Source organism: Macrotis lagotis, chromosome 8, assembly GCF_037893015.1.
Source record: "Macrotis lagotis isolate mMagLag1 chromosome 8, bilby.v1.9.chrom.fasta, whole genome shotgun sequence".
In the NCBI taxonomy this organism is placed as follows: domain Eukaryota; kingdom Metazoa; phylum Chordata; class Mammalia; order Peramelemorphia; family Peramelidae; genus Macrotis; species Macrotis lagotis.
This window is the reverse complement of record NC_133665.1, coordinates 182,415,759-182,437,886: the sequence shown is the minus strand read 5'-3', so window position 1 is coordinate 182,437,886 and position 22,128 is coordinate 182,415,759. Positions and strand designations below refer to the sequence as shown.

The window sequence follows — 22,128 nt, the reverse complement described above, 5'->3', positions numbered from 1 at the left end:
TCTCTGCATTAGATGGCATCATCTGCTTATCTGAGGTTGCTGAAATTTCTCCTAGTCACCTTCCTTCTGGCTTTGGATTCCTCCAACCTGGCAATTCCATTGACTTCCAAATCTTCTAGGAATGAATACTTGAATGGTCTCTGACAGAACACTTTTCCAAATGAGCTTTCTTCCATTTGCTACAATATATAACTTCAATTTTTGCTCTATGGACAGAGACTCCTCTTAGAGTGAAACAAGCACTAGATCCCTGGTCAGAAGAGCTGGGTTTGAATTCTGGCTCTGCTCCCTGTTACCTAAGCTCCCTCATTTCACCTTCTCCTTTCTAAGAGTTTCTGCCATCTCTCCTCCCTTATCCCACTCTCCCAATAAGAGCAGGTCCTTCTGGTCTCGGTCAACCCCTCAGCAGACACACAGGATTCCATCCCATCCTGTCCCCTCAGCAGACTGCCTCTTCTCTCATTCCCACTCTCTTACTTATCTTCCACCTATCCTGATTTAATACAAACACAGGTCCATCCTCAAAGATAAGCTCCCCACTAGCTCTCAGCCCACACCTCTGTGCCCTCTTGGGGGCATCCACTTCCAGCCTCTCACTCTCTGGTTCTGACCTCCTCAATCCAGTGAAATCACTCTTCCCAAAGTAACACAACAATCTCTTAATTATCAACCCCAATGATTTTTCTCTCTCCTGTGGCAACTTGGACCTCTCTGCAGCCTCCGACATTGTTGATCACCTTCTTCTCAGTGATGCTGTCTTTGCTTTGAGTTTCTGGGACCCTGCTCTCTGGGTTCTCCCCCACCCTCTCTGAATGATCTTTCTCAGCCCCCTTTGCTGGATCTTTATTCAGGTCACACCCTCACTGTAGGTATCTCCCAGCCTCAAGCCATCAGATTTCCTGATCTGGTGGTCTTCTGGGTAGAATGCTCTCCCTCCTTCTCTCTGCTTCCTGGCTTCCTTCAAATCCCAGATAAACTCCTACATTCCACAGGAAGCCTGCCTCAACTACCCTGATAGCTGGTGAATTAACCCAGTGCTGGCCCATGGCAGGTGTGTGATAAATGTTGGGACTTAGACAAAAATCATCTCACCTCTGAACCCTCAGTTCCTTTGGCTGTAAAATGAGGGGTCTGGGGTTACCTCTACAGTCTCATCTAGTCCTAGCAGTATGAGAATAATAATACTAAAAGTAGTTAGGAGTTGATGAAGTCTATTTTAGTATCAACCTGTAAGAGTACTGTTCCCACCCTGCCGTGACTTCAGTGTATGGGCTAATGACTCCATCAAAGCAGAGGGAGCTCCAGACCCCCAACTTTTCCCCTCCCCCTCTCCATTGCTCTCACGATTATTTTCAAAGGTGTCTCTACACCTTCCTATGCAAAGGTGAAGTAAGTGACAACCCAGGGCTCCTTGGGAAGGTTACTGGTCCAGGGCCTGAAGACAATGGTGATGTCACTGACTCCAGGGTGACTCTTCCTGGAGGAATGGGGGGGAAGAACGGGTTAAGCACATGCTTTGGAGACAAACATTGTTAGTAAAGCTGTGCAGCGAGGTCAGTCCTCGTGGAGCTGAAGCCTCCACAGACACCAGGGGTTTGTACAGAAAGCATGCTGAGAATAAAGGCTGGAACCCTGGTACCTTGAGCTCCTTAAGCCCCTGCATGTATCTCCCTTCTACATCTTGTATCTGGTCCTTAAGATCATAGATATCCTGCAGGACAGGAGAAGAAACCATTGCAGAAAATCATGCAGAAAAATAATTTACAGCTTAAAAATTTCCAAAGGAAACAGAATTAAGCTTTATCCATTCAGATTGCTAGCAGACAAATGAAAGGGAAGCCAGGCACAACTCTTACTCGAGATGACCAGAAAGGGCTAGAGGGCAAGCAGGAGGAAGAGCAGGATGAAGGCCTCTGGGCAAGACCACATGACCCTCTTCATCGCTAAACTCGGGGCTGAAAATTGTATTCATTGTTCCATACTTATTCCCACAACTTGAGAACTGGTGACCCGCCCCTCCCTCTACCCAAACAGACTCTCTGGCCCATCCTGGACCTTATGAGGTGCTCTGCCGAGGTAGAATAGCTAAGCCAAACCCAGGTGGTCACTCACTCAAGGGCAGGGAACAAGCCCACCTTTGTGACCTTGGTGGCATCACAGTAGTGCCCTAGTTTGCGTTCCTTCTACTGGCACAGCTTCCTAGTGCCCTTGAGGCCCAAGGAGCCTCAGAGGGTCACATCCAAGCTAATGACCACTCAAGACAAGGTGCCTCACCCTGCATCTGCTGCCAACAAATCTGTGGTAAAACTACTTCATTAAAAAGTTTACTGTCTATAGTTTCATTTCTCCCTTTAGGACGTGGGGAAATAGCTTGCCAAGAATGACTCAAACTGCACCTTTGACACAGATTGAGTTCAATTCTAAAACACTGAACATGCAGATTCCTCCTAGAAACCCAGTCACTGAGTGGGGGAGAGGTGATGGTGGAGGGTGGCCATGGGATCAAAGCTATGGACAGCTGGGCCTCCCTGGTGGGGTGAGTTCCTCTAGGATGACCATGGCACCATTCAGAAAGGACTTGGGCCAACTCGAACCTCACTGGGATTTCTTTGTTTCTCTTCCCTCCAGGCACCTGCCTTGAACCTCACGGCTGACCTGCCACCATCCCAGAAGGGTCAAGGAAAAAGGAATTGCCCCCTTAACTAAAGACTCATGACCCAACTAGATGACATACTCTTATCTCTGGTGAACATGGAAATCAAGGGCAGGCAGAACTGAAGGGGACTCACTAAACTGGAATCCAGGAACTTCTAAAAAATATTTGATAACTATATTTCAATATAATTAGTTCTTTTGAAATCCTACATTGTCTTGCCCAGAGGGCCCAGGGGATCCACAGCACAAAACCCATTAAGAGACCCAGGTTAGGGCATTCTGGCCTCCAGACAGGGTTGCTAACTGAAGGCACTCACTTTGGAGGAAACCATGCTAATATTTGCAGAGCTCCTCTGGCTTTTAGGAAATGGCAGGCATGCAAGGTTCAGGGAAATAGCCTAAGACCCAACTTTGTCCAGCTTCAAAGTGCCTGGGTAGGCCTGGACTTCTAGAGTGATGACTGAGGGTACAAAAGAACTGTCTCTCCTGCCTCTGAGCTTAGAGGCCAGATTAGGCCCTGCAGCTTTTGGCCAATTACCCAGAGAGGCCTGGGGTCTTTAAAGAAAGTGCATGGGTTCTGTTCACGTCCTTACCCGTAATTCACTTAATGAAGCGTCCGGGTCCACAAAGCTGCCCGTGTCTCCGCTCCCTCGACGGGAGGCACTCCCACTCAGGGGTGTTGTTGCTGAGGCAGAGTTGCGAGAAGAAGGCTAGAAGGAAGACCACATGAAAGCATCACACCTGATGTCTTCTGGGAGGGCTTGGGGGCTAAAGATGGGCATGGGAGGAGGTGAGCAGGTCCCCAGGACTCCTAGCATTGTGAGAGGCTGGGAAGCCACCATGGTGTCTGTCTTGTCCCGGGAAGGAAGGATGACTTCAAGTTAATATTTGTAATGATGATGATGTAGATTGACTTTAAAAAAAAAAAAGATAACAAAATGTGGTTTGGGGACCCAAGATCAAAGATGTAGAACTAGAGGGTTCTCCAAAGGTTACTGAATCTAACCTTGTCATTTTAAAAATGAGGAAACTGAGTCCCAGAGATGTGTGTCTCCAAAACAATCATGCTCATCCTCCCTCAACACTCTCACCCTCTACTAGGCCAGATCTCAGCATCCCCCTTCTGCCCCCATATTCCTTGGTGGCTGGGGGCAACGCCTTTCCCCCAAAGACATACACATGTCTGTCTTTCTGGGTTGATGAGTCTGAGTCTTCCTCAGATAATGGGCCAATCTTTCTTAGAAAATACTACGGGGGGGGGGGGTGCAGCTAGGTGGCGCAGAGGATAGAGCACCAGCCCTGGAGTCAGGAGTCCCTGGGTTCAAATCCGACCTCAGACACTTAATAATTACCTAGCTGTGTGGCCTTGGGCAAGCCACTTAACCCCACTGCCTAGCAAAAACCTAAGAAGAAAGAAAGAAGAAGGAAGAAAGGAAGGAAGGAAGGAAGGAAGGAAGGAAGGAAGGAAGGAAGGAAGAAAGGAAGGAAGAAAGGAAGAAAATACTATAAGGGCAGTTAGGTGGCACAGTGGATAGAGTACCACCCTGGAGTCAGGAGGACTTGAGTTCAAATCCAACCTCAGATACTTAATTACCTGTGTGATCTTGGGCAAGTCACTTAATTTCATTGTCTTAAATAAATAAAATTTAAAGAAAAGAAAAAGAAATACTACAAAGGTATTTAACAAAATAGTATTTTGAAAGTAATTCATTTCTCTGAAGAAAAACTCAGTGTGTAGGAGTCTGTTCAGAGGACCTCCACTTTTCTTGAGGTTTTTAATGCCTGTCATTAAATATTCATTTCCAAAGGGATAGAAGAGTGACAGATCTTTGGGGAGGGGGGGGTTCCCAAGCTTTGGCTGTGCTCCTTGCCTGGTTGACCTCAAACCTCATCTCTCTGGCTTCAGATTTCTCATCATCAGAATGAGGGACTGGGCTCTCAAGTCGCCACCAGCTTTCAATGGACGATGCTAAATCAAAGAGTCAAAGGGGAAAAAATTCCACAGCAGCAGCAACAATAAAAATTCCCTTTCTTCGCTGATTTGGCTTTGAAGGGGACTCTGGGAAAAGAGATCAGATGAGAACAAGAGGAACAACTTGGCCCTGCAGCAAGGGGGAGGGTGAATCAAGGCAGCAGAAAACTTCTTGCAGTCAGTCAATACTCACCCTGGTATAAATCTCAGCATACTGCTTGTCACACTTTTCATCCAACTGGAAAAGAAAAATAAGAGGTAAAAATCAAGCCAGAGTCACATGGTGGAGACTTTCAAGGATGTGACATCAAATATGCTGCACTCTCCACTCTCTCCTAAACAAACTCATAAATTTGGAATGAAATTTGCAAACCCTGAAAGGTCAACGAATCAAACTCCAATTAAGTGAAAGAAGAAAATGTGTTCTTGGGGTCCTGGGTTTCCTGAGAAGCAAGGAAGTCATGAAAGAACACAAGAGGGATGGCCCCAGCTCAGTCACAGGAAGTTATTCACTCAAGCCAAATGTTAGTAGATCTGGGATGGAGAAGCACCATGAAGTCAGGGCCTCATGCCCAAGTCACAGAGAAATGGAACCAAATGGAAATGGCCAAAGTTGGCAGCCACACTACCAATGAGCCAGACCAACAGGGGTGGGGGGACAAGTGGCCCCCAATTCACTGGAGAAAATCCCCAAGAGCCGGGAGTCTCTCCAGACCTAAGCTTCCAGTACTTCAAACAAGCATGATAAAGACAGACAAAAATGGGTTAAAGTGTTTACATACCAAGCCATTGGTTCTAAGCAAAATTCTTCTAACTTGTAAGATGAAATACTTCCATTTCTCCATTTACCACATTCATTTTCTGTCTCCAGCTGACCTCAGCAATCCTCATGTCATTTTAGCCTCTAAGCCCTTTGATTTTGCTGAGATTTGGGTGTCTCTAATAACTACAAAAGCCTTAAATACATTCATTTCACTTGATTTTGATCCTCCAGATGCCCACGTGTCACCCCTCACATGTCAGAGATCAATGATAGTGCTGCACCTTCAGACATACCGGGAATCTGGCCTCTGGGACTCTTGGAGTCAACTAAAGACTACCCATTGTTTTGGGACTGATGAGGAGTCCTTGCCTTTCACCAAACTCTCTCTCAAAGGAACACTTTTCCACTTTTTGTCCACTGCCGAATGAAACGTTTTAAAAATACTAAGGCACTCTTAAGTTTAACACAAAGCCCTTCCTTAATTAGCCTAACCCGCAAAGCACCCCTGAACCCACTTACATAAGTGACAGTGAGCCGAGCATCTGCCAAACCCGGGGGTGCTGAGCCCTGGCACCTCCAAGGTGGTCTCTCTGGGATGTCCCTGGAGCAGTTCAGCTGTCTTCTCCCTGGTACGGCCCCTGGCCACTGGCCACGCAGCAGAGCCTGCGGCAGTTATGGGAGGAAGGCAGTAGAAACGCCCCCCCTTGTCCTGCCGCAGTCCAGTTCTTGGGACTGCAGTGATGTGGCCAGAATTATACTAGCTTCCACCAGGGGCACCGGCACTGCTGGGCCTCTGGCCTTCATGTCAAGAAAAGCTAAGCCAGCAGAAACTGCTTGAGCCTGGCATCCTACCAGGGAGCCAGGGCTCTCAGTCAGCTGCCCCAGGATGTCCAGGCCCTGAAACAATAGGGTGGCTCCAGGGGTCCAGAGAGGGAAGAGGTGAGACCTCAAGCACCAAGCATTTAGAATGTATCTTCCAAGCCCTGAGGGGCAAAAGGAAACTGGCCCTGCCCTCAGGAGCTTCCATTCCGGGGTGAGGGGCCCACCCAAGTTAGGCAGACCAAATCCAAGGTACTGGAGAGGCAGGAGATCGAACACTCGGTGCCTCCAAAGCATCCTGCCTTGCACCTCTGTACAGGCCATGACAGATGTGCTCCTGACTGATCTGGGGCCGCTGACTACAGGCTCCCCAGTCCTGACAATGTCCTCCCCCCATCTGGGGAGCTTCCCTGACTGCTCCAATATCAATAACTGAATTTTGCACTCAAACCCTGGGCCCCCAGAGAGGGGACACAGGAAAACAGCACAGGTATCCTACTCTAAGGGTGATATTCAACTAAGATAGGATCAGAATTAAATCATCTAACCAAAAAATCTCTACCTTTTTTATTTGGGGAAGGGGTGCAATGGGTAGAGCCAACTGACTTGGAGAGTCAAGACCTGAGGTCAGATACAGATTCAGACACTTTCCAGCCATGGGATCCTGAGCAAATCACTTAACAGGCCTGCCTTAGTTTCTTCATCTATAAAATGAAGTTATAACCAGTACCTTCCCCCCATGCATATGGTGAGGATCAAAATGAGATCGCCTCTGCCAATTATTTGCAGATGTGAGCCATGCAATTGTTAGCCCTTATTGCTCAGGGTCACACAGCCAGGACAGGGGAAGGGGCTGGGCTTGAACCCAGGAGCTCTTGATAATCTGCTGCCTTTGCTCCTAAAGAAGAGGCCATGATCATCACTGGCTTAACTATTTGGGATTCCTCTTTGATTCAGACTCTTCACTAAATGATCTAACACTCTTGTGAACCAGGAAAGCTCAACTGTGCTCAATGCTGACACAATGAGACTGCATTTCACACATGTTTTATCAAGATAAACACTCCAATAGAAAATGAAGTTGAGCCCCCATCCAAAACCAAAGTGTGCTGGCATTAAGTCAGAATCAAGTAGAAATATGGTTACAACTCCCACCTTCCCAATACCGGCAAATAAAGGATAGTAACAAGAATACACCAAGTTTGTAGATGCCTTCTCTATATTTGCTAAGTTTATTTCAAGACAGTTGTGTTTCTAATTTGAAAAATAAATCATCTAAGGAGGCAAACTTCACTTTGTTAGCTAGGAAATCTCTGCCTTCAGCAGGAGGCCCTGCAACATGCACACTCCTGGCCCATGTAATGCACTCACATTGCTCCAATCTGGGATCACGACGCTGTCCACATCAGACACAACACTGCCCCTCCGACTGGAACGACTAAAGTAATCGGCGGCAGACACCTTCAACGTCAGAAAAATCAGGTCATTTACTGATCAGTAAAGAGAGAAAGGATGACTGGGGCAGAACAGAACACTTGAAGGAAAAGGTCAAAAAAGAAGCCAAACAAATTATAGACCAGAAGTGGCTACTGTTGACGATATTTCATTGAGCATAATGGACAGACACCCCCCCCCACACACACACACACATATCCCATTAACAACTCACTAAAACAATTCCACATCAGTTTCTTCATGTCTGACAATTTGGTGCCATCTTAGCTTTCCAATTCATCAAAAAGCATTTATGAAACCCTTAGTTTACTAAGTTTCCAAGCAATATGCTAAGCACTGGGCAATATAAAAGCTAAAGACTGCCCCTGTCCTCAGGGAGGTCTGATTCTAATGGTAGGTACATATAAGACATGTACCCAGAGGAGATGAGAGGTCATCTCGGGGAGCAGCAAGAAAATCCTCCTGTAAAAGTTAAGATTTGAACCAATAAAAAGAGCTAATTCCTTTATATGGGAAAAGACACTAGGAAACCAAGGGCCAAGCCTCAGGGAGATTGGCTAGGTCAATTTTACAACAGAAACTCTAGATCCTCAAACATGTTTTCTGCCAAGTTGGCATCTCCCCATCCCTGGAGTATGGTAGCCCTGATTCTGAGCAAGGTGCTGAAGGCTGTCCTTCCTGGGCAGGTGCTCCTCTCCGGCCGGCCCGTCCCCACCAGCTTCTCCTACTTACTCTTTAAGTTTGTTTCCACAAGGGTGCAAAGGCTGTGAGGACCCACAATCCCCCTTGTATTAGAAACAACTTTACATGCTTGGCAACATAAACAAACACAACCTATTTTTAAAAGGGGCAGGCCCATCAGGGTCTCTTGTAAGCTGTAACTCAAGTCTACCAGCCAGGGATGCACAGTTAGCCCCAAGGGTCTCCTGGTCTTCTGCACATTGTATTCTATCCACAATGCTACAGCACAAAAGACACACATACATGACACAACAACATCATGAAGAGCTCTAAGGCCTCAATTCATGGCTTCAAACTTCAGAAAGGGACCAGAGGACAAACTATGTAATCCAAGTCATGATGTCTAAGTATCCCACTTGGGAAGCCCAGGAGCCTCCTCCAGAATCTGTGTCTGGGGCTAAATCCCAACAAAAATGCCCTTGGCCTGTTGGCCATCCCACATGGTAGTTCATGGACAATCAATTCAACAGGAGCTTGAAAAAGCACGCTGTGGCAATTAGAAACAAAACTCAAAGCCCTTAAGTAGGGAAAGCGACCAGCATGCAGACCAAGCTCACCACACTACTTCTTCGCCCTTGGCTGGCAGGACTCGAGGATGCCAAACTCCCAGCGTCATCATCTGAAAACTGTCCGTGTGAAAAGGAGATCATTACACATATGCCCTGGAGGTGCAGGGACAAGTTCAGGGTCATCCTTCCTCTTAAGCAAGCACTCACATACACAATATGCCTTGGGACATGAATGGGGAAGAGTCCAAGATTGCCCTGGGAGAGGCACAAGAAATAATCCAACATTTTGTCTTTCTTCTTAACTATAAAAGTTTGGAGGCCAGGCCTGTGACCCCAGTATTGGGAAGGCTGAGGCTGGAGGGGTTAATCAGCCCAAAGCTTCCACCGGTCAGCAATGAGGCCCAGGCTGGCTGAGACAAAGCTTGGCGGCCAGTGATTTGAGCTCTGGGCCTGGAGTCATAAAGACTTGAATTCAGATCTGGCCTCAGCACTCATCTCACCAGCTAGCTGTGAGAATCAGATGAGCAGAGAGAGGGTCATCACCCAGCAGGTGCTTAATCAATATTTATTCCCTTCCCCACTCACCTCCAAAAAGGAAGCAAGAAGCAGAATCAAAACAGTCAATATATAATTTTAAATAAGGTCAATCTCTCTGAATATCCATTTATCCACTTTAAAAGAATTTTTAAAAGAAATGCTTCTTAGTTCAAAAATAATCTTTGTGTGTTTATGAAAATTATTAGAAAAGCAGAATTATTGTGATTGTTGGGATAAAGACTCTAGCAGCCAATAACTCATTTATTGGAAATCTATGTAATTATTAGTCCAGGAGATTGGAAGAGGGTGAGGAAGATGGTACAAATTTTATAATTTTACATACATTTATATATAGATACCTGTAGAACCTAGGTTCTTAACTTGGGGTCCATGAACCCCACTGTAGTCTGTGAATAGATTTCAGAGGGTCCATAACTTGGGAGGGAGGGAGAGAGGGGGAGAGAGAGAGAAAGAGATTTCATCTTTATTCTCCTTAACTTCGAACTGACATTGCCTTTCCTTCCATTTTGAATATAGGCAACAAACATTCTCAGAGAGGATCTTAAGACGCTACTGCTGTAGCAGTCCAAGTCACAGGAAAGGCTAAGGACTTCTACTAGACAGCTGAAATGTAGCCATTGGCAAGAGAAATATTGATATACTTAAGCTGAATATTTTTTATCCTTGAAAATTTAATTTCATCAAATATGATGTAGTTATACAAGCCACATAATAATTACATATAGTTCTGCACAGAATAAAACAAAAAAAAAGACTTCTGCCAAATAAAACAAGCTCATACTGAAATTCTGTTTGCAAATATATGTGTATATCAATCTATTTCTGATCACACAACCAAATCCTCCTGGCTGGATCTCTTCAGCTTGTTTCCTGGGAAGAGAGCTGATGGACCAAAGTGAACTCCACTCCAAGATGAAGTACACCAGGCTGGCCACCAAAAGGGCAAAGTTCTATGGATGGATGGATGGATGGATGGATGGATGACCAGAGATCTATCACATTTTAAAATGAATGAATGAATTGAAGGTATCAACCATTATATGAAGTTTCCAAAAAATGAATGGACTTAGAACAGGCAAGAGAAAAGAAATCTGTCCCTAGATATGAAAATTCTTTTCACATTCCTATGCTCATATGAATCCCACTAATTCTTCACTCACCTCAGGAAAGGCAGCTGGCCACAGTGAAAGAATAAGAACAGTCTGCAAACTAGTTTTTCCCTACCCTTTAGGGTTGATGCTAATGAACCTGTTTTCACCTACCTGATTGTGGTGAAAAGCATTTCAGAGCCTCACCCAGTATTCCATGAAAAATGAAATAACTCCAAGGATCATCAATCTACAGCTGGAAGGAAACTCTAGGGGCCATAACCCAAACCTCCCATTTTCCAGATGAACATACTGAGGGAGGTAGAAGCCGAGTGATCGTCCCAAGGTCCCACAGGTGGCAGGTACTGTCTTCTGCCTCTTCCCACTGCCCCACATTGCCTCCCTCACATGCACAGGTTTGAGAACTATGCTAGAAACCTCCACGATTAGGTTCCCCAAGTCTGGAGGAGGAGAAGACCAATGAATTCATGGGTTAGCTTGTTGAGCTTGACATGGGTGAGCTTGCCATTCCATGCACAAGAAGGCCCGGACTCTGCATTCGCAATGTTAGAAATGCTTCCGGGGGACAAGGCACAAGGTGTTCACACTGTGCAGGGTCAACAGGCAGCAAGCTCTCACCACAGGGCTGCTCCGGGACGAACTTGTCCTTGATGAGTAGCTATATTCTGAAGGCTACAAAGTTTGCAAGAAGAAAGGTTTTAAAACAACGCTCAGGACATGGGTCTTCAAATTTGCCGTTGATTCCTAAGGGACCATGGACTGGTCCACAGATTGGAAGACGAAGGAATCAGGCAAAGAGGGAGCCCTCCCCCCCACAGGATCCCCAGAAATGCTTCTAGGTGAAGGACTGTCCAGGGCAGAGGAGAAAGAAGGAGGCCAACACAGCTCCTCGTCCTATCACAGGATCAGGCAGGCTTTTGTTCTTGATGATACACATGAGTGGTGCTTAATAGAGGGTGGTTGGCTTCACTCAATCACCAAGACAGGTCAAGTTTTAAAATGGCCAGCACAAAGGCCATGACTTGTTTCCTGTCTGTCTGCCTCCTGTCCCCAGGAAGTGAGAAGATTTCAGGAGAGCGTTTAAAGGGCATCTCCCCTGACCCACACATACACCCCCATGTACTCACACACCACCCTCCTCAAGCTCCCCTGGTCCCCTAGTGAAGACTCACTGTTCGAGAACTGAAGGGGCTATAGAATCCCACATCACCCAGAGATGCCTAGAGAACAAAGGAAACAGGAGTTGTCTCTTGAGGGAGAGGGGATCCTTACAGGACAAAGGCAGGGCAGCTGTGGACTCAAGGATGCCAAAAAGGCTGGAAGTGCTAAGGGACGCTTGGCTGTCCTCCCTCAAAGGGACCGGTCCCTCCTCCTAAACCTCAATCTGCTTTGTTTCCTTCTGGCCCAACAGAGTCCTGACAGTTAGGCTCAGGCCCTCCACATAGACTCTCTCAGAACATTACCAATGGCCAGAGAGGGGTGGGGGATGAAGTTTAGAGGCAGAAGCCAGATCCCAGTCATGATATGAAGGGTCCCATGGTGGAGCTGAGGGAGCTGGGGTCAAAAGCCCCCCCTCAACAAAACTGGCCACATGACTGGGACAAGTCCCTTAGCTGCTGGCACCCCTGCCTCTCTGCCAGCATTTCCTAGAGGCTTCACTGTGGCCGTGGTCGGTCCCTTGAAGGCAGGGACGGCCTCGCTGTCTGGCCCAGGCTTCCCCCTCCAAGAGCTTCACAAATGCTTGCATGGAGAGGAAAGCCCCTCTGGCTCCTTGAAGAAGAAGTGCCTCTAGAGCTTGTTGCGGACGACACGGGAATCTTACAACTAATGCTCCACTCAGACCTACAGACAAATTTCTCCAAAAAACTTTGTAAGGAAAGTAGAGCCAGTATCGTCGCCAAGAATTCCCAGATATGGGAAGCAAGGTGGACCGTGTGTATCAAGGTCAGGACAGGGATGCAAGGCAAATCTGACTCTTGGGAAGATGACTCCGATGTCTGTTAACAGCCAGAAACAATTCAGATCCAAATCTGGTATGTTCATTTTAGTAAAAAGTCCTGGGCAACATTTTTTTTTCCTGTGACCTATACATTAACAAGGATTTAATCTATTTGACAAGACAAGTGATAGGGAACAGATAAAAAAGAGGAAGAAAGCTTCAGCCAACTGAAAGCACCAGATTCCAGGTCCTCTGTATCAGCCACAAGGCCATGCCACCTAAAGCTGAGGCATCACTTCAGTCCTCTGGGGAGACCACGGCACCAGGGGGGTAGACGTGGACTCGTGGGCCAGGACTTTCTGCTCTCTTCTAAAGCCATAAGCATTAGTATTGGCCCAGTCAAGCTCCTGAATGTGGGACCAGAGAGCAGGACTATGTGGTGACCCCCCAAAGACACTAGGACTGCATATGGGGGTTCAGGAACACCATGTTCTTGGATGATAGATGGCACCAGTATTTTACAGTTTTTGATGATTTCACTAGGATAAGGGACCTAGGAAGTCTGGCTTTATTTTAGACTTATGCTGGCAAGTCACACCGTTAGCAGCACCAGCATTCACGCACAATCTGGGTGGGACATACGAACCAAACTGGCGCTTCTCGTCAGACCAGTGTCTACCGCCCGAGAAACCTACAAAAAAAGGGATTTTCAAATCTGAAAAAAACAAGTAGGAGTTCAGAAGACGACTTAACTGGGATACAGTACTAACCCTGTGAGTTTTAGAAGTTGCCAGAGGGTCACTGCACAAGGAAGACGACTGTTTAAAAACAAAACAGAACAAAGTCTGTAATCATGCTAATTAATTAAGTTCACAACTTGTTACATCACAACTGTTGATCAATCTTGGACAAAATTACTCAAAAACATAAAGACATTAGCCACACTTTTCCAGGCTATTAGTGAAAACTTGAGAGGAAATATAATATTAGAAACATTTTTGTATTTTATCATTTAATACTGGTGTCAGAAGATGAAACTAACAGAAAATTAGTAAAGACTAGAGTTATCATGGGAAAGGGCAAAAAAGGGTCTTTTCCTTACTAACTCATTAGTTGGTGAATTAAAGCAGGATTTCCCCTATAGGTAAGAGCAGCCTGCCATGGGTGCTGCCACAGATGCCACCACGGGACACAATCAACATTCACAGTCAACAGAAGACATCCACTACAAAGGTCATCAAAACACGATGACTGCACACATCACCTCACACAGATTAGTTATACCCTAAAGGATAAAAGCTCCTACAATAAAGCAGAAGCAAAATACCAACAGACCCGAGTGTAGTAGGTAGAGGGAGATCTGCTGTGTTTGAGGCTGCTATAGTTCCTCTGGTCATAGTAGAGGCCTTTCTGCAAGAAGCAAAATGGAACAAGATGGCTTAAGTGGTGACTCCAGTCTAATGATGAATGAAACCAAGTGAACAACAAACAAAAAATATTTGTTGAGTGGTGATGGGGGGTCAAGCACTGTGATGCCAAAGACAGACCTGCCCTCACAGTGCTGATGCTCTAAAGGGCAGGCCACATACAGATGGGATATTTGGAAAAGAATCCACAAAGGGAAGGCACTAGAATGGAAAGGTGAGAGCAGGCATCCTGCAAAAGAGGAAATGAAGGCTGGGGCTTCAGGGAAACTAGGGAGAGGTCATAGCAGAGACAGGCTGGAGGGACAACTACCAGCAGCCAAGGGGAAGGGTGCAAGAAGACTAGAAAGGGAGGAAGGAGGTAGGTAGGGAAGGGCTTTGAAGATCAAATATCTGCCCCTGGAGGGAACTGGGTTTGACACGGATAGACCTGATATTTAGAGGAATCACTTTAGTGGCTGAATGGAGGCAAGCAGAGCCCCGAGCAGCTCCGGCCACAGTCCAGACGTGAGGTGGTGAGGGCCTGCACCTTGGGGGACCATCTAGAGATGGCGTAGAGGGGAAATCACTAGGCCTCAGCAGCAGCCTGGATACATGGGGATGTGGGGGCTGAATCTAGTTGGGAGCCTGAAGGACTGGGAGGAGGGTGGCATTGCTTTTGACAGTAATGGGGAAGCACTGTTAACCCAAGGACACCCTGCCCCAATGACCCCACCAGCTAAACAAGATAGAGGAACACCATTAGTGCAGGTCTCTCCCCAATAAAGGCAGACATTAAGCTGAAGAAACTAAGTTCTTCCCAATATTTTCTCGTTTAAAAATAATACTTAGTCAAATAGATTAACAAGAATTCACTTTTGTGCCCCACTGAAGAGTGGAGTGCCCATGATCATTTTATGCTGTTTTTCTACAAGCCATTTGGCAAAACTGCTGAAAAGATTGGGAATTCCTTCTGGTTATATCCCAACTCCAGGCCTGTGGTCCCATATTACAGATAAGGAAATTGAGGCCCAGTGAGTCAGCCAAAGAATAAGCCCAGGAAGAACTGAACCTCAGGTAAAGCCCCGTCACATCTTCTGTTAAAAGCAGTTTTTTTGTAATTATAGCAAAGGGAAAATAACTGTCCCTTTCATTCCTGTTTCAGGAACCTCAACTAGGTCTAGAAACACCTTTCTCAAGTTCTGGAATCGGAAAGCAGCATGAGCAGTGATAAGGTGGAGCAAAGGCTCATTCAGAACTGGCCTCGGGCACAGATGGCTGCCCAGTTGGGGAGGACCCTCTAGTCCAGTTGCTCCCACCTCAGCCCACCTTCCGCTTCCTTTCCCTCCTCCTCTTCTGCCTCACTCAACATCCCTCAGCAATCACCGAGGCAGGCCTACACCTTGGCCCCGAGCTTCACCTCCTGCACCACCGAAAGAACCCATCTCCTCATGCCAGCCCAGACTAGTGGCTGGGGGCTGGGCCATGGTCCCCTCAGAGCCCTGGTCTAAGGGAGAAGAGATGTCTTGGCTCTGACCACCAGAGCTCTGGATCCATTCTCCCATGGAAAGTGACTGTGGTAAAGGACTCTGGGAATTACATTGGGGATTCAAGGTCTCTTTGCTGCCTGGCCCAGTCACCTGATCACCACATAGAACACCCTATGAAAAAATGCTTTCCAACTTAAAAAACTGCTGGATCACTGAGGACATAAAATTACATCATGGTGGGGCAGCTAGGCAGAGGAGTGGATCAAGCACCAGCCTGAAGGCAGGAGGACCTGGGTTCAAATTCAGCCTCAGGCATTAAATGCTTAATTAGCTGTGTGATCTTGGGCAAATTACTTAACCCATTGCCTTGCAAAAACCAAAAAAAAAAAAAATTAAAATTACTTCAAATACTTATTTTTTTTAAAAAGAAGGAAACTGACATTTCCTTAATGATAACCTTAGAATAGCCACTGTTCTGTGAAGTCCTGATAGTAGGTGGAACACTAAATAAAGCATCTTCAACAGGAATTCTGGAATGTTATCAAGGCCTGGGAAGTGCTCGGCTGAAGTGAAGCAATCCCAATCTGGTTGAGACGATGACTTAGGCCAAGGCACATGCAGACATGCAGACATGTGACACACAACAGAACTAACCAAGGGATCTTTGTAGGAGCTGGAAGACCTCCTCTTCGTGCCGTAAGAATCACCATAACCATAGCTCTGGAAGTGAATATGTTTATTAAAAAAAAAAAAACAGAATTTTTTTCAGACCAACCTCCATTATCAAAGTCCACTGAAAGCTGTATTAAATGTGGAACCCAAACTGAAGAATAAGTTTGAGATGGTATCTAAGCGGCCACTGTCGATAAACCAAGGGAGGGGATTATCTGGGCCAAGTGACTGGACACCAATAGGATGGCCTGAGAATGGACACCATGTGGTTCTATTCTGGAACCACCAGGGTTTTAGTCAGCAAGGGCATGTGAAGGGAAGGGCTGAAGATCCCCAGACCACTCTGCTTGAGGAGGGACCCCTCTAGCCCAGAGCAGGTTATCTGAACATGAGGCCACCCAAGCCAAGAAGCAGGAATCAGCCAGGTAGAATTCACTGCTTTGGCTAAAACAAACGTGTGTGTGTGTGTGTGTGTGTGTGTGTGTGTGTGTGCTCTCCTGATGATGGGACATACTACTTGTGTGGCGACAGCAGAGGGATGAACAAAGTGTCCAATAGAACACCAGATATGTTGAGGAGCAGGACCTCAGAGGACAGATAACTTGGACAGAGGAGTGCAAGAAACACCTTACTATAGGTGGTCTGGTCTCTCTGCCCTTGGCTGTGCCCTCACATTCCACAGGTCAAGTGGACCCTTATCCAGTGATGACTTCACAGGTCTCTGGGATGTGTCCATAGCAAGCTCATTTCAGAGCTAACTCTCTATACTAGAAGTCTGATGGATGGGTATTTTTAAAATATCATTCTAGGTCCTCTTCCATCTAAAGAGTCCTAAGTGATTTTGGCAACTGGCTGCACAGAGGATGGAAATTGAGGTAGGCTACCATTAGATTAAATGCCTCCCTTGCCTCAGCTCTCAGGTCAAAGTAGAACACCCAACCCTAAGAAAGAGGCCTTTGGGGGGCTACTTCAGAGTTAGAAAGTGGTAGACACTCCCATGAGGCTGGCCCGCTTCTCCATATACTTTAGTTTTATTTGTTTGTTTGTTTTTTGCTAGGTAGTGGGGTTAAGTGGCTTGCCCAAGGCCACACAGCTAGGTCATTATTAAGTGTCTGAGACCGGATTTGAACCCAGGTATTCCTGACTCCAGGGCCGGTGCTTTATCCACTATGCCACCCAGCCGCCCCGAAATCTCACAATTCTTTAGAGGAATGGAGTTCCTTTTACCTTTGATATAGTCTTACAATTTCCAAAGGCAACTCCCCCCCCCACCCCAGATGGCTAACTGTTTCAAAATTTTATAATAGTATTATTTACTTTGGCTAGTCACGCATTTAATTAAAATGATGGCATGCCAAAATATCAAAATATTGTCTATGATTAGTAAAGCCAAATGCTTAAAAAAAGTTACGTTAACCATTTAACACAGACCCATGCAAATAGACTACATACTGAAGATGAATGCTTCGTAGAGCGAGCCTTCAGAGTATCATACTGAGGGTCCAATGGTGATGAATTTGGTCATATTTTGAAGGAATTGGGAAGAAAAAAATAATATTTTCATTATTACTACAATCTAATTTATTTTAAAGATCAAAATATATCACAGACAAAGAAAGCCACCCTTACTTAGAATTCAGAGCCCTATGCTCAAATCACTGGACTGCTAATGGCAGGTCTAAGATCTTACCATCTCTATACCAGTTTCTTCATGAACAAGTGGTATGGAGAAATCCAGACTAAATGTTTTCATGGTGTCTTCCCAAGTCACTGATCAATGAGATACTGAGGTGGTCTTGAATGAGCACAATGCAGGCAAGAATTATGGGGCATGTGCTAGCGTAAGTGACTATGATCTTACTTTTGCAAAAGTCAACATGGAAAGTACCTATGGAAAATTGTCTATGATGTTGGATGTTTCCTTAAAAGATTGACTAGCAAGTGGAAGGAAAAAAGATCAGGTAAAGTCTCCTGATGATGACTAAAAGCCCTCCTTTCTATCTTCCAGTCTGGGCCTGAGACAATTTACAGCCTACACCAAGGAGTCTTCTCCTTCCAGAGTTCCAAGCTCTAGGCCTGCTGGGGGTCTAAGCCATAGCAAGAGTTTAGTTTTTAAATGAAATTAGAAACACTAATGAGCTACCCAACATGGGAATGTCCAAAGTCAGACTCAGTCATTAGAAATTTGTGTACACATCAGGCTGTGCTTGGCAGGAGGTAGAGACCGGTGGTATTCCTGATACCACAATAAGCCTGTCCTCTATTGAAGGAGCTACAGCATACCCCAACATAAAGGTCTAGGAGCTGGGCCAGGTCATAAGTAAAGAACCCACCTGTAGTGCTCTACAGTCACTCTCTTGGTGATCTCCTTGATGCCCAGGGGTTTGGCTGCATTTTTATCTGTGCAAACCTAAGCTCTTTGCTGACCTCCAATCTCCATCTACAGCTCCATCCTGCGAGACATCTTAAATTCTACATGTCTAAAACAGGTCATCATCTTTCCCCCAAGCACTCCCCCTCTTCCCAACTTCATGGACACCATTCTGGCTCACAAGACTAGTGTCCTCCCTGCCTCCTCATTCACCACACAGCTCCTCTGCCCTCACAGAGAACCCCCCCCACTCCCTAGGGACAGGCCCTCATTATTTCTCTCCTTGATTATGACAAAAGCCTCTTCCCTGGCCTCTCTGCTTCCAGGCCAACCCCCTCTCTGCTGCCGAGATGATTTTCCTTAAGAATCTTTCTAACAGGGCGGCTAGGTGGCATAGTGGATAAAGCACCGGCCTTGGAGTCAGGAGTACCTGGGTTCAAAGCTGGTCTCAGACACTTGATAATTACCTAGCTGTGTGGCCTTGGGCAAGCCACTTAACCCTGTTTGCTTTGCAAAAAAACCTAAAAAAGAAAAAAAAAGAATCTTTCTAACCAAGTCCCTCCCTTGCTCAGTGAGCTCCCAGGGCTTCGTTACCTTCACATTCAAATATAAAGTCCTCTGTTTGGCCCTAAAATCCCTCACAATCCATTTCCTAGCATTCTTTGTCTTCCATCCCTGGGAATACTCTCCAATAAACCAACACTGCCTGGGCTCCCAGCTGTTCCCTGAGAATCGCCCCTAGGTCTAGAATGTTCTCTCCCTCCTCACCTCCTGAAGCTTCCCTGGCTTCCTTCACCTTTTTCAGGACACATTTCCGGCGCCCCCCAAGCTGCCAGCACCTTCCCTTGAAGGTCACTGTCTCTGCTCTGGAGAGATCTTTGATGACTGCCAGTAACAGTTATTTATGTGGGGTCTTTCACGTTAGACTGAGCTCCCGGAGGGCAGAGACAGGGTCTGCGTCTGTTAGGGCCTGGAACATAAGGGCTTGTTGACAAACTCTCAGAAAATCTGAAGAGGGGACGCTGGCTTTCAGCTCAGGCCTATACTGAGGTCACTGAACACAACCAAGCTGACTGGTGAAGGGCCTAATTGTTCCCAATGAAAATCGTAGCTGCTGGCCATGATTCATCTTCTATTCTGGCTGTGTGATGTCCCACTTTACATCAGAACTCTAAGGGGGGTTCTGAGCACTTACACCATTGTCTCCTTCACTCCGCCATTGGTCTCAATAGGCTCCCACCACTCATGAAACCATGACCAATGCACTCTACATGCTTCTCTTCTAGGCTGACTGACAACAGTGGGGGCTGCCTAGAGGCACCCAGACTTTCTGCAGAACTTAGCCAGTCCTTCAAGAAGGGGCTAGTGTAACTCAACAGAGACATTTCAGGTCCCATTGAAAACCAAGGGAATGTCCTGGGAATGACCCTCCCTCCTCACAGATGAGGCTGCTCAACATGGCTAGTAGGGGAACCTCCAGAATACCACAAGAACACTGGGGACAGACCCAAGGCAGTTCCCACGCAATAGAGAACTGAACCTGCCAGAGGAACCTCCTCCTTCCCGACCAGGCTCTATCTGGACCATTTTGGGTCCAGAGCTTCCAGATCAGTCTCGATCTAGAACGTGGGTCATTCACAAGAGGAGCATCCGATCCCAAGTTAGGGGCCATGTTCCTTGAGTCACTAAAGGAATCTTGGTGATGTTTAGAAAGGTTTAAGGAACAGCTGGGAGTTTACCTACCCTGCTGTTCTCTGCTCAACCTAAGGGTCTCAAATAGTGCCATTACTCCTTGGATGCTTCAACACCCCCACAACTATGACAACTGAGGCACTGTCACAACAGGCAAAGTCTTCAACAATTTTGTAGCTTTGAAGCCTTTGAAGCTTCACAGAGCTTCAAGAAGTTTTGTAGAATATTCAAAAGTTAAACAAAGCAAAGCAAACAATGCTTTTGCAACAAAGAAGGTTAATGCAGAACACAAGACTGCTGGGCCCACAATACACAGTGCCAAGTGAACCAATATACAAGGAACCAGAAAACAGTATTGTCTGAAGCAACTTAGTAGTAAGGACAGAAGAAAACACCTGACCTATAGAGACCACTTCAGGTTTACTTGCAGTTTACCAAAAAGCTTCTAAGGTGGGAAGTGTGAATGTTATCATTTCCCCTTGACATAGCCCTGAGATCTGGAGATCAAACCAGCTCTACCACGTAAATTCCTAGACCAAAGTGCACACACACACACAATCTAGCTCAAAAGGAAAATTGTTCAGAAGCAATCAAAATTTCTGACTTCTTCAGCCCTCACTAGAATAAGCCTCCCAACTCACAAATAAATAAATCTACTAAAACTAAGGGAACAACAACTTGTGAGAAAATCAGGGACAACAGACCATCTTCAAGGGTGGAAGATCTAAAACTCAGTCAAGAGTTTTCCCAAGAAACACAAGAACAATGTGCAATCGAAAATCATTTTTTTTTAATGAAGGAAATCGGACAACTGAAAAAGTAAAGCAAATCTTGTTTGCCCTCAAGACCTTCCTCTCTCAATGATTTGAACTTTCCCTATGGTTAACAGGAAGATCTTCCAAAAACAAATGAATTCCCCACACTACTAATCAACAAGTCACCAAATCAACTTCAATGCCAATCAGAAGTGTAATCTAATAGCTATAAAACAGCATTAGTTGAACAAAAAATATTGTATATGAGTCTGTTTTCCCATGTAACAGAGGTATAACTTCCCCCAAATTGCAAAGATCTTTCCAATTTTTAAAACAATCAACTCATAAAAAAGAGAGAAAAAGCCCTGGCTATGCAGTTCCAACTAGGGCAAGAGGTACGATAAGTAACGCAAACAAATTACTTTATGAATTTTCCCAAATCATACATAATTCTCTGGAAGAATTAAGACCATAATAATGCTTATTTAGATAATGGAAATTATCTGATTAAGAATTATTCTACTTCACTATTGTTTTTTTTTAAATCACTGATTGAACAAAGTTTTGATTGTTTCTTCACAATAGAAAAAATGGAAAATTGATGACACCAGAGATTCTTCAGGCGCTCATTCTTCTTGAAAGCTCTCACCAAAAAAATAGTGCAAATACTAACCCTGTGACTGCCAATATTTCGAGTAGACAGTGCATCCTCAACTCCCTGATAATAAAAAAGAAAATGAAATGGTGGTTTGCCTGTGAATAGAATAAAAGGGGAAGTCTGAAGACAAGGGAGGAAATAGATAGATGTCATTACAAACCAGGTGGGGACGATGGTGACTGGACCTGTGAGAATACCTGGCCTTTTCTGCATCTTCCTGAGAAAGAAGAGAATATATGGAAAGTTAGTCAGTGAACAAGAGAAAGAAGGCATCTGTGGCCATGCCTCTAGAAACAAGCAGCAAAGCTAAGTCTGAACACAGCCAAATAGGCAATTATTTCAACAGTCCCCATGATGGAGCGGTTTGGACAACTGAGCTTTGGGATCAGAGACCTTAGGCGGCATGTCCTCCAGCAAAGAAAGGTGCTGAGAGGCTTGAGAAGACTTTTAAATATTTGTGTGTATATTTGGATGTATCTCAGAGGCAACACTGAGCTCTGACTCTGGAGGTCAAGGACCCCTCACCCCACTGCCAATAGTCAGGATGTGCATGCTTGATGTTTTGAG

General features: G+C 45.7%; 1 protein-coding gene across 22 annotated transcripts in view; it reads right to left on the bottom strand.

Moving 5' to 3' along the window:
* The window catches only part of LRRFIP2 (LRR binding FLII interacting protein 2), a 94,121-nt gene that overhangs the window by 22,787 nt on the left and 49,206 nt on the right, over positions 1-22,128 (bottom strand). For 6 of the 22 annotated variants that reach the window (XM_074199073.1, XM_074199082.1, XM_074199087.1 and 3 more), the window contains exons 5-18: positions 21,722-21,778; positions 21,577-21,621; positions 17,538-17,579; positions 16,068-16,133; positions 13,856-13,930; positions 13,291-13,338; positions 13,167-13,211; positions 11,754-11,801; positions 11,200-11,253; positions 8,963-9,031; positions 7,581-7,670; positions 4,821-4,865; positions 3,249-3,365; positions 1,640-1,711 (exon numbers count right to left, since the gene is read on the bottom strand). In XM_074199073.1, the coding sequence (XP_074055174.1) occupies positions 1,640-1,711; positions 3,249-3,365; positions 4,821-4,865; positions 7,581-7,670; positions 8,963-9,031; positions 11,200-11,253; positions 11,754-11,801; positions 13,167-13,211; positions 13,291-13,338; positions 13,856-13,930; positions 16,068-16,133; positions 17,538-17,579; positions 21,577-21,621; positions 21,722-21,778 (873 nt within the window). The remainder of the gene's footprint in view (positions 1-1,639; positions 1,712-3,248; positions 3,366-4,820; positions 4,866-7,580; positions 7,671-8,962; positions 9,032-11,199; positions 11,254-11,753; positions 11,802-13,166; positions 13,212-13,290; positions 13,339-13,855; positions 13,931-16,067; positions 16,134-17,537; positions 17,580-21,576; positions 21,622-21,721; positions 21,779-22,128) is intronic. The other 16 variants (XM_074199090.1, XM_074199092.1, XM_074199094.1 and 13 more) reach the window with 10 other exon arrangements.